This window comes from Platalea leucorodia (assembly GCF_965183815.1).
Source record: "Platalea leucorodia genome assembly, chromosome: 12".
NCBI classification, from domain to species: domain Eukaryota; kingdom Metazoa; phylum Chordata; class Aves; order Pelecaniformes; family Threskiornithidae; genus Platalea; species Platalea leucorodia.
The window spans coordinates 4,916,648-4,934,167 of record NC_138834.1 but is presented as its reverse complement, the minus strand read 5'-3'; the positions used below and the strand labels follow the sequence as shown (position 1 = coordinate 4,934,167).

Below are 17,520 nucleotides of genomic sequence, written 5' to 3'. Positions count from 1 at the left end.
CGCAGTGGCTGGGGGCTGTGTCCCCTTCTCCAACACTGCTGTTCCCTCATCCTTTGCAAGGCACAATGTCCCCTGAAGCAATTTCCATGTGCCCTTTCACAGAATGGGGAAAACGGAGGGCTCGCGAGCTGGGTGGGCATACGCAGGATGGCTGGGGACCACTAAAACCACCTGTCCTTGACGGCTTGTATCTGCAGCTGGCCTGCATCTCTCTGCATTTTATTTCATAGGCACGTTTTCAATTGCCACCTGTATATGAAAAGCAGACAATGGGGTTCTCCGCCTGCCAGGGACACGAATCAGGTCAGGGCAGTGAGAATAATAAAATATTGCTTAACATACTGTAATAGACACAGCAGATGTTTAACTTTTCTTTCAATAAAAATGACCCCATATCATTTTATTAACTTCAGGGATGCATTAGTCTCTTCTTCAGAAGGCAGAAGAAAATACATCTATTGTAGCAAAAATTAAAGAGGAAATTGAAGGGGGATGTTATCACAGCGTGTTTTCCCACTACATAGTCTGTAGGCCTGAGTGATGCAGTAGCACAGTTTTAATTAGAGGCAGTTCCTGTCAAGCCTTACTCATGTGCAAAACTAAACAAAACTAATTTGAACCCCAAATTAGCCATCTTTTCCAAGAAACATGAAAATCAGGCTGCTGGATTCAGCCTATATTAACTGCTGAGAAATCAGGTAAAGTCTCTTAGAACTTTTCTGCTGTACACACAGGCAGGCACGCTACGTGTATGGACATAGGTAAGACCCCATGTTTTGGTGATGGCTAAGAGTAGAGAGGCTTCCATTGATAGCCAGCTGCTGTCTTGGGTATGGAAATTTGTAAGAATTGGGGCAATGTGGAATCTGCAGATTATGCCATATTTTGCTTCGCTACAGCAGAAGGAGCTGCCAGACGGCGCTGTTCAGTGCTTGAGAGCACTTCTGCTTCCCTGCTCAGTTGTGTTCGCTGTGTTGGTCAGATAATGCTGACTGTGAATGTGAGCTCCCACCAACATCAACTTTCCATGGCTTGTTGAAAGAATTGGTGAGGATGGCGGCCTCTGGGAAGCCACAAAACATGCTGGGCTTTGGGGGCACAAGTACCCCTACTTATTAAAAATGAAGCAAACACTTGTTTGCAGGATCAGGACCCAGACTCTGGAACACACCCATAAGGGATAAATCTCTTCCTTTAACTGCATCAACGTGCAGACTTTTGCTTCACAAAGCTGCAAGCTGGATATGAGCTGAAATTATTATTTTTCGAGATGCTCCAAGTGCTTTTCTCACTCTGTGGAGTGTGTTTTGATGTCTTCTGCTTTTACTTCAAAAGCCTATTTGACCACATTCCAGTTTGACATCCTTATAAAAATATTTGAAGTGTTCCAGCAATATGAGAGCGCTTTGCAAAGCACACAGCTATTTTAAATTATTGTAGCACTTCATGCTTTTATAAGTACTTGAATTTGGACAGTTATGTATCATGTAGAACAATTTCGTAACATTAGAGATCATCACATTTGATGAGTTGGAATTTAGAAATGATGAGGATTGTGGACATGCACGATATAATTTTTGAAATTATTAAACTTTTGAAAACCTGTAACAGCATCACTCACAGGCTTTACCCACCACCCTCCCCTGTTCCTGGGCTCAGTTAATAGCAGTAAATGGTATTAGACCACTACGCAACTGGAGTGTAGGCTACCATAAGACAGTAAAGAGGGGGAAAATTGTAAAGGTTAAACTACCGAGATTTGTTTGAAAGTCTGTTGAAACAAGACTTAAGTGCTTCTTTAGACTTTTAGTATGTTTGGCTCCTCTACACTGCACAAATGCTTTAAAATTCACGGTTTTGCTTATTTTATGGTGTAATCGCTTGCCTATGCTGACTTGGTACATTTACCCTTTAGGTTCAGAGACAAGATTGAATTGCAGCACTTAAACAAGTTATTGCATGTCTGTTGAGCTCTTGTCAGTAGTTGCAGGAGGGCTCTCGGCCTGCCCTCCGCGGGATCTGATGCAATGCAAAGGATGCGCGCAGTACGAGGGAAAGGCTTGCGTTCAGTTACGTTGCTTCACAACTGGGAGATTAAAATTGCATGCGATTAGCAGGGGCTGAGGTGGTGACCACCGAGTTGTCAGAGGGGACTCGAACATGTCTCTAAGCTCTCCTTCGTACTATGAATGCTTTTCCCATTTAAATTAATCCAGATAAAAACTGCTAAAACTGGTAAGACTGGTAGTCCATACAGGTACCAATATGAGGAGTTAACACAGACCAGCTATTGACAGACTAACCTTCTAGATGCGTTCCTACATACCTGCCATTGTAGACAGTCCCCAACATAAGATATTTAGACCTTTATGACTACTCCCTCTACTTCTTTTTTCTAGTCTGATTTAGAGCAACTCTTCAGGCATTGATCTTAGTATTTGAGCACTGTGCTCAAATCTACTGCTAAATCACAGTAGAGACCTTCTGCACCATCACGTCCAAACAACCTCCTAAGTAGTTTTTTCATAATACCTTCACCTTTGATGGATGAGACAGACCAGAGGTGTAGTCCAATGGCCCATGATTCCCATCACTACTTAACTTACAAATCTTAGGTTTTGTATTTGAATAAAAGTTATTTTTATAATCTGTGTAGCCAGGCTGTACGTTAATAATTACCATAACAAGGGGTTGTGTAATCTACAGCGGTAAGAGAAGGCAGATATAACTAATCGTGTAACGTGACCACTACCGGGTTATACCTCATTGTAACTGTAGGAAGAAAAAAAAAAAAAGCCCAAATATTACCTGTATTATCTGTTAGCACCAATGTTAAACTAAACCAAAGCACGGCCAGTGATTTGTGCAGCTCTGACAGCCCCCTGGAAGTATCTCTATAGGATTTTCATGCAACAACAGTGAAAAAACTAGAAGATGCAGTAATAGTTCATACATTTTAATGCTACTCACCTTTTAAATATATATGACATTATAAAAGCTTGGGTTACAGCAGAGATCCCTTTTGCTGCTTTTATTCTACTTTTTGGCTGCCATTTTAAGTAAGTTACCTCTTACGGTGCTCGTGCTGTATTTACAAGCAGAGGAACACCTGGTTCACGTTTCTGAGTTATGCCTTTGAGGTGAAATGTCTGCTGTTTGAGAGTAATCATCTGCCTCCCTTTAGTCCTTCAGGCTTTTAAGTAGAAACACTTGGGTTGTTTTTAATTCCTTTCTGGAAGAATCAAGATGAAATTTGTCAACTCTTAAATTGCAGGTTGCAGCAACTGGAAGGTTCTTTTTTATGCCGAACAGATGAAATACACAACAGCCTATTCCATCCAGGCTCGTCTGCAGGGTTTCAGACCTTCAGAAATTCAGCCTTTTGAAATGTCTTCTTCAGGCTTGCATGCCTCAAGACAGACATCTCAAGACACATTTGCACAAGATGCCATAGAAGTTGAAAGCATTTATCTGCAGTGAGCCCAGATGACGTGGTCCCATCCCTCAGGTCTTGTTCCACCTAAACCTAGAAACAGAGCCCCCCCAGAGGATCACTTGTCCGTTTCTTTAATTACTTGGAAGAGAAGGGGAAGGGCACGTTCCCTCTCTTACCCCAGGAACTCTAGGCTCAAACCCAGACCATCGCCTCTCGTCATAAACCGTCTGCCGTAGCGCTGCAGCGCTGCTGAGGTCTGTGCCAGCTGGTGGGCAGAGGCAGCAGGAACAACAAAAATGACCACTGCCAATGATTTTTGTAAAGTAAGGGTTAATTGAATTCCTTCCCTCAGTGACATGTAATACAATACTAAATTCTGCATTAAAAACCTAGGAAATTTTGGGACACCTACCAAAACCCACATTTCTTTTAATCTGCAATGAGCTGACAGGTATTTAGATGGTATGGAGGTTATCAATCAGTAATGTCTTAAGAAAGAAGCAGAAAAATTCCTGATGTTTAACGTAAGAGCAATACAGGAATTTGCTGAAGTCAATGAGGGCACTCACGTTTATCCAGCCAAGAGCTCAATGTTGGGGTATAACTGTTAGTGTGAAATCATACTGAGTCATCAAGCTGTCAAGGAGTACTTCACTGACAGTATGTTACACTGGAATGAAAGGGGAAAAAAAAAAAGAGAAAATAGATAACTTCACTATTAGAAATGCTTTATTAGGATAGCTTTACTTTTTAAACCTCCAAATAAGATAGCCAAGCCAGTGCTCTGCAGTCATCCCCAGCCTCCAGACAATTTCCTAATGTGACAGAAAAAAAGCACTTCCCCCAAACGTATGGACAAATCTAGAAAGAGAAGTGTCCTATCTGTTGTCACGTCGCGCGAAGGTGTGCATCTGTGCGCCTGCTTTACGCCATCCTTTGACTGACTGCTTTCCATTTTCTGACTATCACCCTTCTCCCCAGAGGCGGCAGTGCCTCAGGAACTGAGGGGACAGAGCTTATCAAATGCTTGGGACATCTCTCAAAGGAAAGAACAAGAATTTAAATGTAAAGTTGCACTTCACAGGCGTCACCAGGATCTCACTTATGTTCCTTGGCTCCAGAATTACTGCAATTGCGTTATCCTCCGCCTAGCTACGGGCGGGATGAAAACTCACTTCAAAGTCTGCCAACGTGTCATCTTAATTATTTCACTCTAGGAACTTAATCCAGATTTTCCTGTGCAGGATATTAATTTGCCAGGCAACATTAGGAAGTTGCGCTTTAACTCTGGATCACTTTGACAAAGTTCTAAAATGTGAAATTAATTAATGAGAACCCTTCCCCGCATTTTAATTATTGCAGCATCTGCACAGCAATCTGCCTAAAACTTGGAGCTATACACCAGCCCTTAGCATCTTCTCCCTCCAGCCCCTCCATCCTAACTCTGAGCAGAACACTGCTCTTCACAGATGTTTAGTTTGCAGACTAGTAGTTTATAGCATCTTGCCTGACAGTACAGCCATTTGTCATTATGATCAAGTTAATAGTTTTTATTACTTAAATATGCTATAGTGGTTTTGTGTTGATACACAGTGTTACCCAGTTTCCATAGCTACAGCAGACAGAACAATTCAAGACCTTAGGGTCTCCTGAGAGTTCAGAGCCAGGAGGAAACTGCTCTTGAAAAGGTGATGGGATAGGGACAGATTGTGATGTACAGCTTTAGATGTGCCGAGATAGTCAAGTGTGTTTCGCAGCTCTCAGAAAGCGTGTTATCTGTTTGAAGTTCCATCTTCAAAAGCCTAAGCAATATTTACCTTGTTTTCCCTTGTTCATTAAAGTGTTCTATTCCCTGTCAAAAGTGATTTATGGGCTCTGTGGTATCACTAAATCTCATTACTGACTAACACTTCCTAGTAAGGGGGATGAGAAGTCTTATCAGTAAAACGCTGTACGGTAGCTGTGCACCGAAGGAGGAATGCAGGATTGGAGTATGTCTCACTGCAGTCTCGGTGTGCCTGCGATTTGCGGGGACTAGGTCTAACTCAGACTGCTGGCGGACGCCGGTGACCCCTACCTCTGAAGCAGCAGAGCCAGCCAAGGATCATCCGTCCCAACCTGCCCTGTAGCGCTTCCAGTCGCTACCTAGCTAGCTCAGGACTCTCCGCGTAAAATGCAGTCACAGCTCAGCCGAGCACAGACATTCCTTCCACTAAAGGACATCCGTTAATGTTAAGATACCTATTTTGAACTTATTCACTGTAGGAGAACGTCCTGATAAAGGAAGCATGTTTAAGAAAGATAATAAAAAATACACATAATGGAGTATGGAATTAATCAAAGAATGGCAAGAAAAGTAAGCTTTCATCTTTCAGGGTATAAGGCAGCCACTTAAACTTCCTAGTTCTTTCTGTTCCGATCATTCCTCAATGCGCTAGGGTTATTTTACCTCCTTTTTCAGGCATTACTACAGCCACTGGCAGAATGAAAGTAGTGGGATGGATTGTAATTAATTCCCAATTCCGTGCTTGTAAAAGTGCAATGTTTTTCATCCTTCGTTATGATCTTTTAAGTCCAACAGACGGTAGGTTAGAGATTACTAGTCACGTAGCAAGGCTCATTTGAAAACCCCTGTAAGTAAGTGGATCCAATTACTATGTAACTAGGTTTTGACAACTATTCTTTCCACTGACTTAGAGAGCAAAATCTACGCTGTGAATACTGTATTGGAAAAATTAATTCCAAGATGGAAAGGACTATTAAACCATATTGTGTACATGACATAAAAAACCAGCCAAGAGCCAGATGATATTAACTGTCACTGGGCAATCTTGACTGAAAGCACCGTTCATTGCTATTCTGAACTTAGTGCTACCTGGAGCAAAGTGTCGATTTACATACTTACCCTCTAAGAGCTTCTGACCTTACTCCTCTGTTCTTCCGCCGCAGTTACCCCCTTGCTTGGGGCCGGCAGGTACCGTGCTCTCCGCTATGGCCGCTATTCCACCAGCAGCGCTGAGTGGTGGTCTACAAATTCTCTGCTTCCTCAGAGATGAATCTGCATCCCAAACTACTGACTGCTCAAATGGAAAGCACTGTAACCTGTTCGCCCAGAGGGCTCGTCTGCACTAGCATATAACTTGCCCTGCATATAAACAAAATCACTAGGATAACATTTTTCAAAAAGCGATTTCAAACACACACACACACAAAAATCTTAAGAAGTCCATGCATCTTTTAATACAGGTTTATTGTTAAGCTGAAACCTCTGACAAGTGTCAGCCCCGAGCAACTTCTGTTAAAAAAACCGAAAAGACACAAACAAAACAAAAACAACTCGTGGAGTTGATTACAGACTTTTAAGGGAAAGGCTGATGGATGCCTCAGCTACTGTAATTAAACTGACTCTGGAGGCTTATACAAGCAGAAGAAATGAAAAAAAGACTCCCCTTTCTGAGGAGGGATATTCAGTAGGGCCTGTAGGCACAAAGGCACGAGAAAACCGGTCTTGCTGTACTCTTCAAAGGTCCGCAATTGTATGAGCAATGCATCCACCACACGAAACACAGGGTCCCCGGCAGCTGTTCTTCATACGTGAGATTAGAGCTTGCCCAGGCATTGTAAGGTACAGGCTTACTCTCTTTGTAATTCTTTATGAGTAAAAGTAATGAACTTTAATCACATCCCCGCTCTCATGTTGAACAAGTACTTAATTTTCAATGTTGTGCTTTGAATTTAAGACACCTGGAAAGTCAGAGGCTTAGAAACGTCCATTGGGGTGACTCCTGTCAGGTCCTTCTGTTGCGCTGGAACAATCTATGAAGCGAATGTAACTAAATTCAAACTGTACACTTCAAGGTATTTCATTAATGAGGTGCAGTGCTCTGTCACAAAGTTAATTGATTAGTCATCTTTCTGTGACTGGAGTGGAAACACTAAAAGATAAGACGGGGAGGAAGAATCAGCTGAGCCTTTGAGTCACATAAAGGCCTTATCCCTTTGATGAGAAGTGTCAGATTAATCTTCATAAATGGTCATAATTACTTGTGCCTGGAGCTCAGCCAAGTCATTCCAAATAAAAATTAAATTATACAACTGATTGCATGTTCAGTCTCATCTCCAGAGAGTTAGAACCACCACAGCCCTACAGAAACATGCCGACACTTAGTGTATGCTTCTAACAGGGTAAGACATTTGCCTAAATATTGAGTAGGCTAACCTAGTATTTATTGATCGTATTTTTCCTTAAATAATAGTTTCACTAAAGCTTGCCTACCTAGACTGTCACAGTTCTGTTAGACACCTAGTTTCGTTGGTAATCTGCAGATTACTTTCCATTCTTCACTAAACTCAGTTTTAACTACAATCGGCAGACCCGTACCAGGCGGGAAGCTTATGAACGCTGTTGAAAAATTTTAGATCTTCGGGGAAAAAATAGTTACATTAATTACGTTCACTTACTGGAAAAGGGATAAGTATACAGACACCAAAGCTGATGACATCTAACACCAGAAGCAACACTCGTCTCGGAGGTTCTGAGAACAGTACTAGTCCTTCAGAAGAAGGAACGCTTCTAAAAGCAAAATCTTCATAAATCTAGTAGAATACTACTTAGCGGGCACAACCCAGTTCTCTCCTGTGGTTATTTATGCTTTGGAAATTAATGAAACGAACAGGAAGCGCTACAGATTCATCCCCATGTCAGAAGTCCGTGACTAAACCAGTATATGTTCAAGAAAGAAATTATTTGGTCTCTATATGGTCCTTATGCAGCTTATACCATCTTAATATTAGGTCTTTTTAGCTGGTGGTAAATGGGACATTCCAGAAACATAGCACGTGGAGCTTTTAAAACAAAGTTTGAAAGGAAACTAGCTTCTCCTCATATGAGATGTTGCTTGCTTATTTTCCTTAGTTATTCCAATTCCACATCGTGCTAAGTGTCGCAATAGCTGAAGCATCTCCGCTGACTTACCTTGGCAAAGACAGGACAGCTTGCATACTGCTGTATTATCGGAGAAAACTAATAGGATGCCAGTGTACGTGTAGAAATCTAATAGGATTCCAATGTATATTTAGGAATTAAAGGCTAAGGAACAAAATACTTGTATAATTTTATTCACCTAGAAACAAAGGGTCAAAAGTCACAGCACAGAAGTTGATTTTATTTTGTAAACTCATTAAAAAGATGTCCATGTACAAAAGAAGGACCTTTTAACAACATAAATGCAGACAAAGGAAACCATAAAAATTCAACACACAAAAAGTTGAGTTTTTATTTTCTTCCTGCATGATTCCTTGCATCTTCCATACCAGTCTGCGCACAATCTTAAGTACAATTGTTAGAATCATTAAAATTCAAGAGGCCGGACATAAACCCATTTGCTCTGCTATAGGAATGTGTTGCTGAAAGATACAAACCCTGTAGCATGTTAGCTAGAAGTAAGACACAAGACTGAAGGAACCGGCTGAAAGGTTTCTAAATTGTTATTGTGCCTTCATCTTCTGAGAACTCAATCTCAGTTTTCTTTCTGCAAATATTTAGAATATTTCTCAGGGAAGTAACAGCGTTAGACTGAACAGTGCTTTGTCAAAAGATGTATGTTTCCATATTGCCCTAATACATCTAATGCAGATTCAAAAATAAAAACATTTCTAAAGTAAAACCACTTCAGTCCCAACAAGTGTTTATTGTGCACCAAAACTTAGAGCAGCTATGTGACAAGCTACTGTGGCATACAATGCAGTCTTCAGCATTGGATACTCTCGACTGCAAGGTTGGACTAAAATCCTGGAGACACTGCCAGCGAAAGGTCAATTATAAAACTACATTTCTTTTTAATCTCAGCTAATCTGCAGTTTAATTTGTCCCTGTTTCTCCCCCGAAAATGACTCTTAGGATTGAAAATTTATTCTTGTAACCACTACTTGAGGTTTCTGTAAAATGTTTTTTCCGGTGTCCTCAATGTAGGCTTGAGACTGTTGAGTGTTTCTCTAGATCCACTGTTCTTCACTAAGCAGAGTTTTCAGTCACGAACAATCCATGTCACGTGTGACTCGTTATACTCAATTTCCAAGTGTAAGTGTCCCAACTTTCAAGAGTTAAGTAAACATCTCACGATTAACAAAGAGCAACTTGAATGCCTAGAGTTAATACACTTCCAAGATTTGTGTTTGTCCTCTGCCAGGACGTAGTGCAAGAAATGAGCCCCGCCAACATAAGGCACTTACCTACGTTACACGAGAGGGGGCAGGGGCGAGAACTCTTGTAACATGCAAGTCTTAGTAAGAGTCTCACTGGAGAAGACGTAAGATCTCGCAGACTCAGGGTGCACTGCCACTTGGTTGTGTGCTGCTGTAATAAAGTCTGCTCTGTCAGAGAGATCAGATCCTCCCATTGGCAGCCACTTCATTAATCTTCGCTTTTTGATGATCGTATTTCACAGAAACAATAAGGAAAAGCAAGAGGGTTGCTCCTTGGATAGCAGCCAGCAAAAAAAAATAATAGTTTAATTGGCAGCCATTAATATTACCTAGAAAGAATTGGGGAGGAAAAAAACCCAACATTAATAAACAATATACAAATAACAATGTCAATCCCTTCAAGCTTAAGCAGTGAAGACTCTTCAGCAAAACATGGGCAAAACCAAACCAAATCACATTTCTATCCGACAGCATAGTTCTGTTTTTAATTATCCAGAGCAAAAGATTCTTCTGAGAAAGATGCACACAGTACAAGGATTGCTTTCTTTTGTGCTTCAATACCTTAAACCAAGTAATGTCCCTGAAGAGGCCGATACGCTGTTACTGCATGATTTCTTACATAGAAAAAAATGCTGGAAGCTCCTCCTACCACTGTAACAACTTTGTGCGAACAAAGACTACACACATATAGCAGTGGGCATGCTTCATGAGGGTCAAAACAATTTTAATAAAAGGCTAATAGGTGAATAATCTTCCTTTCTTCCCCTTCCGCCCCCCTTTTTTTAAGTCTGGTTTCTATACTGCAAAATTGCAATGCTTTGCTGACTTCAGATAAAACAGCTAAAAACGTCAATGTGCGTTTTCATATATGATTTACTTTCTTCGTAATGTAAGTAACAGAGATCACTTACGAATTTTTGAGGAGACAACTCATTTCAAAAGCAAAAAAAGAAAAACATCCCTGTGCTGTGGCCGCTAAATGGACTTAAAAAAGAAAGTTCTGCAAATAAAGCCCTGGGCTGTAAACTGTTCAGAAACAGCGCCCGGTGAAAGGCAGCGTTCAAGATGGAAGCAAAGCTGCACTCATACAGGCTGTTAACGCCCTTAGCATCTTCACTCAATATGCTTTTAAGGAGCCTGGAGAATACAGTGAAGTGTATTTCAGTACAGTGGCTTTTGTTAAGGAAAAAAAAAAGAATGTCTCTTATGCTTTACAGCTTAATTGGAACAGGTAAAAGTATGATTTTTTGGTACTATATATACTAGAGAGTCTTCTCCAGCAGCCTTCTCAGCCCTGCGTAGTGCTATGTGGTCTCTCTGCATCTGGAGGCTTGTACCTCCCTTCTCTGCTAAGTCAAAGATAAAATAAAAAGAATCAAAAAGTGAACGCTATTAAGGAAAAAGTTTGGCACCTCTGTAGATACAAAGAAAGCAATTACTGAGATTTTTCTCTCAGCCTTTTTTTGGAACAAAGTTTAGAATTCACGAAACCATACATGGTTTCTTTTTGGTTCAATTCACCTTTGACGCTCCCTCAAAGTTGTTATAAATCAGTGATTTGTACCACATTAAATAATGTTAAATTAAGAAAGCTCATTGCTAAAACATTATTCCTCTATTAAGAAATGTGCACTAACTATTGCTGTACTTCCACGAACAATATATTGTGGCTCATTTCCAACATGCCACATGAGCCACAGCCAATTGGACCATTATGATTATCAAAAAGGTTAGAGTAAAAATGGTGACGTATACATCGATCCTAACAAGCTGTTCATACAGCATGCCTATAAATGTTCAGATTAAATTACTTTAATTACTGAAACTTAAGATTCAATTAAATGAACTTATAATAAAATGCAATAAAATTAAACGGAGTCTTTCCTTGACATTTAAAATACAATATACATGTGAATCTCCATTTCAAGAGCAGACGTGTTTAAAGAGTAGTAATTATCCTTTATGAGATGGGATATTAAACCCATGAAATCTCAGTTTTTGTCAGAGAAATAACAGTCATTTCAATGGCAGCAATCAACAGAGAAGTGCCAGTAGAGAGTGAATTTTCTCAGTAGATTTTGGAGGCAGTCAGTTACCTCAAATGATATCATGAGTTAGCATAAATAGCAGAAACTTGGTGCACGTGCTTATAGTTATTATACAGCATCTAATGAAAAATTCAGAAGTCACTCATTCGTAAAGACTCCTCCTTACAATTCCTACCCTGGAAGACCTAGGTAAATTTCAGGTGTGACTTTGATAACTTTCAATAATGTTATACCAAATGAAAATCGAGTTATAAACAGTTACTGATATAACCAGTTAAAACAGTAGCTACTATGGATGCTACAAATCAAAATCACCCACTGAGCGCTTCAACCTTGAGGCAGCCATACGGCTGCTGAGAAGGCTCGATTGTATATCGAGTCTTTGGACCAAGAAAGGTAGAAATATCCAGTTCTGACAGCTGTCCAGAGGACAATCCACTGAGCTGAGTAGCTTATTCAAAACAGATGACCAGTGAGTCACGAAAGGTAACATCTCCCAGTTCTAGCCAACTCTGGGTATATTTAGCACAACCTAAATATTTTACAGAGACAACATTAGGCACTGTCTTCTCTTAGGCTGGTTCAGAAAACAAAGGCAAGAGGCTAAAAAAGCACCATCCAATATCACGTATGTTAATTTGTATGAAATTATTATCCTCCTATTGAGCCCTCATCAGCTGAATTATCTATATAGAATTGCAGAAGAAGATGCTCTTCTAATTTTGAAATGGACTGGAACAAAAAAGTCTCAGTGTGATTAAACTTTCATTTGGTGAGGACACTGCCATAAAGTTAAGGCTACTCGTCATCTTTTGCATTTTTTTTAAAGAACAACTTATAAACCAAAGATGACAACTTGTGGCATATGCACTGTTCCAGACAACATTACTTTTTGGTAGCATGCAAATAAAGCTTAAATGGCAAATTCTCTCATACCAAATTTAAAGTAAGTAAGTTTAGGCTGCACTTTTAAGCCATGTATACGCAGTAGGTCTAGCATACGTTTTAAGAACTTCTCAGACTCCTTCTGTTGGAACTAATTAGCCCATTGATGATGGTATGATTTTCTGGAATTCCCAAGGTGCCACCTACTGGTGCCAATAATTATTTTTAACTTCAACTGGCAATACAAAGCAGAGGATACGTCGGACTTTCAAAGAGTATAAATAGCTAGCAGGCAGAAATGCAAATTTAACTCGTGGTAATTTCGATGAAGTGTCTTGAAACTAGAAAGCTGAATAATCACTAAGAGAGAGATGGGTACATTTTACTCCCCATAACCGCAGAAAGTAATTTTAGTACTTTATACCAAATATATTCTTCTTCCACACATAATTTAAATATTTTTTACTAAAATACAAAAATGTATAAGTAATTTCTAGTGATGCAATGCAGTAACAGCTGAGCAGGTAATCGACAGGCTTTACGGAGGCAAAATACTACATCTGTGTTTCCCATGCTTTCATGGGGGCAATGTATCATTTTGCATAGGCGCATTACTTCATACTTATATGCAAGATGAAACATGGTCTTCAACAAAACAGCAGACCAATTTATATTTTTAAAATAACAACTGTGCTAAGACCCAACAGTTCCACAGGCTCGATGCTCAACTGCTTCTGAGGGAAGCCTTCTACTTTATAGACTGTGAATACACTGAAAATAACTTACCAAAATCTGTGTGATTACTCATCCAGCCGATTTCTTTAATAGACACCAGTGCCAACAATCCAGAGCCAACAAATGATCCAATCCCCGAAAAGAAAAAAAACAGCCCCATAATAGCACTTTGCATAGATTTGGGAGCAGCTGAATATGCAAATTCTAGACCTGTATTAAAAGATAAAAAAAAAAAAGCTATTGGAAGATCTAAGAAACGATAGCAGTTAAAGACCTAAAACTAGCCTTGGATTTCAGGAGACAGGGAATTGAGGTAGTGAACCCCTGTCAGTTCCCAGTTCTCTCTCATTGCTTTAGGAACCCTGTCAAAGGTCATCAATATATCAACCCATTCAATGGACAACATTTGAAACACGCACTTTGATCTTAGTACTATTACATGTGTAAAATCAAGAAATCTTCTGAGGCAGCATATACATCTTTCTGTCTAAAATGATCCTCAAAGAAATTACTTAAACTAACTCTAACCTGGCATGTTCCATGTTCCCCATTTCACCTGTTTCTACGTTACCTATCTGTTGTGCAGTACTTAGAAAGCACACAGCATTCCCTGCCGACAACTAAGCACTCAGGAACTGAAGGTCACTCTTGCATTGACCATGAACATTTATTCCTCACAGACTCAGTGTCTGTATCTCTGAATGTGCAGACAGAGAAATTAATTGTAGCTGGAAAGGCAGGAATTAGTTTTAATTTAATTTTGATCTAGAATTCTCCAAGCTCATTGCTTGCTGGCCTCTTCTTTTTAAGGCTTGTAGAAATGGGACTTCAACTTTAAACTATCCTGACTCACATTTCAACCAATAAAATCAAGAAAAACATACCAGTGACATCAATCTGAAAATCTGTGCTACTGTATTTTAGTACCAACAGAACACACTGGGTTAGGTTCTGCCTTGCAAAGACTAATGTCCGTGATTAACTCTCCATTTTAGAATAATAATCCTGTCAAAAATCAAATGGGATTATTCACAAGAGACAGTCAAATACATTCTTTGCAGAGCTTTTTCTCTGACAGGTGAAATGCTTGTTTCAAAACAGTCTGCTCCATACTGAAAATTAATGCTACCTCATCTAACATTTTTCTTGGCAAAGACCGCATTATAGACCTGAAAATGGCACAAATCTTACGTCTTGCATAATAAAGGCATGCATTATTTTCACCGTTACTGGTATTTGACTTTTGCTACTCCAGACAGAGTTTAATAGAAATACACTGGCATTTCTTTTCAAGAAAAGGCTTAACACTTCAAGCCAGGTAGATTGGTCAGTTTGCCTGTTGTGAGGGAGGAACTTTGTTCTTGTAAAAGAAACAGAACGATGTGTTCTCGCTGATCTAACAGCATTCTGCACTGCCACCTGAGAAATCTCTGATAGCCAACACACTGCTGCTCTTTTCCTTTGTAAAACACGTTAAAACGGGCCAACAGCAACCTGTCTGTGACTCTAGAAGGGAACTGAAACATTCTTCATGCAACTCAGCTGTGTGGGTTCCTGTCAATTCAAACTGTAACGACAGAATCACTACAGAGATGGAGAGACATCTGCAAATGGGGAAGGAGGGTGGGGGTGAAATTTTATTTATTTTGAGCATTAAAAACTCAAATTTTTTTTTTCCTAGGCTTTGCCACTAATATAACAATTCAGATTTTTTCCAGGAGTATTTATCTGGCCAGTCTCACTTAAAGAAAAAAAAAGTAGACCACTCTCAGGATACAGTAGCTTGTTTTTTAACCTCTTGTTAAGTTGTCATAGCTGCCCCAAGTCTCCAGAGTATCGGTCACATTTTGGTCAGCAGGCTTTTGTACATTCCGCACAAGTTAAGCTCAAGTGTATCACATGAAAGGATCTGGCCCATTTCTTCTCTTGTTCATTTTACAGATATACTGGTTGCAAGCGTTACTGCTGGAAAAGGATCTTAAGACTCAAAACAAAAACCAAAATGGGTGTAACACTATGCACTTTTTGCAACAAAATAAGGCACTAAATTCAAGTTTCTAAACTTGAATAATGTTTCCAGCAACCCTAATATTTAATCTGGCATAAAGAATGTAAAATCTTTTCTTTGCCTTCAGATGTATTTTTGCCTGCTAGCAGCCATTGATAACAATTTCATGCTACCTCAAACAAGCAGTTTTGAAATTAAACCCTCTACTTGGTGTTGTCATGTGAGATTATGATTCCCAGTTAAATAAGGGCGCTTTAAGAGGATTGACAGAATAATACAAAAGATTAATGCAATGTGTGTCATCTTTGTAAAGGTACCTCAACTGTAACTAATGTGGCTTAATAAGAATATGCTTAGCTTTACAGTAAACAAACAAACAAAAAAACCCTTATGCTTCTGCTGTTACGATACTTAGCCCCTTTTTGTTCACAACAAACATTTCCAAATCACTACAGTTTTGTAACCATTAACACTTTGCTTATTTTAAAGCTGAATTTTAGAGCACAATAGATGCCTTTATCAACTTTTAATATCAAATTGGTAAAGTATACTCTATTAAGTCTTGAGAGGCCTTCTTAAAGATACTACAAATTCTGTTTATATAACAATTAGAAGGCAGGATAAAAAGCTTTGTAAAACAAATCAAATGAAAGTGTAGTACACAAAGCAATTAAGATCTGCATAGAATTTCTGGTTCAAAGAAAGAGAAGCATTTGCATTTTTCCTAACATTGACCAACAATTTTTGAAGTTATAAAGCTGTTGGTACAGACCCAGCAAGTGCAGAACAGCAGGGTATTCAATAAGAATAGTATAAGTCTTAAAGACTTGACTTCTCATGACGAAGTCCACTAAAGCAGTTGAAAAAACCAACCCTCAGTTTGGAGTTCAACAAAGAGGGAACGCATCAAGTCCTTGACCTTTCCACAAGCTGCAGATAGGTTTCTTATTTTTCCCTTGTGAACACCTATAAAGTAGTAACAGTGACTGACAGAGAAACAAGAATGTGTAAGAGGGAAGAAATTTATTTATTTTTGCATGAACACTTGCATTTCTGATAAGTCATCTGTTATCTGAGTTCAGATTTAATTGGCACAATTCCTAAAGTTGTAACTAACGGTAAGTAAGTAATTTTACTCTTGATAAAAATGCTAAATACAGCCTTATTTTTAGTAAGTAACTCCATTAAGCAAGACTTCCATCTTTAGATTTTTGTGTTAGGATTTGTGATGGCTACTGTTCCCACATAATGAAATGTACTGTAATACAGGACAGTGATGACTATGCAGATACATCGTCTGGCAAAGGGTACCTATTGATTGCACTGCTAAAGCACACTTTCTATTTAAGTATCTAAAATCTAAAGTGTTTAGCATCTTGGGTCTTAGTGTGCTTTAAAGATAAAGAACTCTCCCCACATCTTACTCGTTGTTTATGGAAGCAAATTAATTCAAGGACTTGCCTATACATCACTGGGGGGGACACCACATGAGGAACCAGGAATGGGACCCTTATCAGATATCAGACAACGACCTCAGACCTTCAGCCATTCGGCACTTGCAGGTGCATCTGCAATACTGACCGCTGCAGTACAAAAAGAGAAGAACTAGGATTTCAGCTGGTGCGATCCGGTAGGACCTTCTGTCCAAATCTTGTGCTTGCTGTCACAAGAGTTTGTGCTAGGTGCTGGTTCCCAGGTACACGCCATGCATGCATAGAGCTAACTGTTTGTTGGAGGACCCTGCACTCACATTGCAAATGGGACACTCCCAACAACAACCTGCTGTGAGACATCAGCCTACCATCCACCAGGAAGGAAAGGGTACGCTAGTGGTGCATTTGAATGCGTATCGCAAAACTACAAATACACACAAGACAAAGCCACATCTAAAAAGAATTCCTCCAACATACTAAATAACTAAGGTAGAATTTAATACGTGATGGATATGTCTAATTCTTCCAGTCACATCAAATCCAAGGCCAGACAGCTGGAAGAAAAGCTTAGAGCAAATGAGCAAATAGATAGAAAAAAAAACCCAAGCCCCACATTTTCTACTTGCCAAGCAATCCAACCACCTTGTTTTATTTCCTAACAACTGTGATGCCAGTAGAACACATGTAACCAGAAGCCCAATGGAGTCGCAGTTCTCTGTTCCACTAAGAGGGGAACAAATGGGCCATGTGACAGCTGGGGCTACCGCCAGC

General features: G+C 39.7%; 2 protein-coding genes across 4 annotated transcripts in view; one reads left to right on the top strand and one right to left on the bottom strand.

Moving 5' to 3' along the window:
* GLT1D1 (glycosyltransferase 1 domain containing 1) overlaps positions 1-17,520 on the top strand; it is a 128,483-nt gene that overhangs the window by 25,901 nt on the left and 85,062 nt on the right. The window lies entirely within an intron of this gene.
* The window catches only part of SLC15A4 (solute carrier family 15 member 4), a 30,687-nt gene continuing 21,673 nt past the window's right edge, over positions 8,507-17,520 (bottom strand). The window contains exons 7-8 of the mRNA XM_082325495.1: positions 13,360-13,518; positions 8,507-9,969 (exon numbers count right to left, since the gene is read on the bottom strand). Of these exons, the coding sequence (XP_082181621.1) occupies positions 9,821-9,969; positions 13,360-13,518 (308 nt within the window). The 3' untranslated portion in view covers positions 8,507-9,820. The remainder of the gene's footprint in view (positions 9,970-13,359; positions 13,519-17,520) is intronic.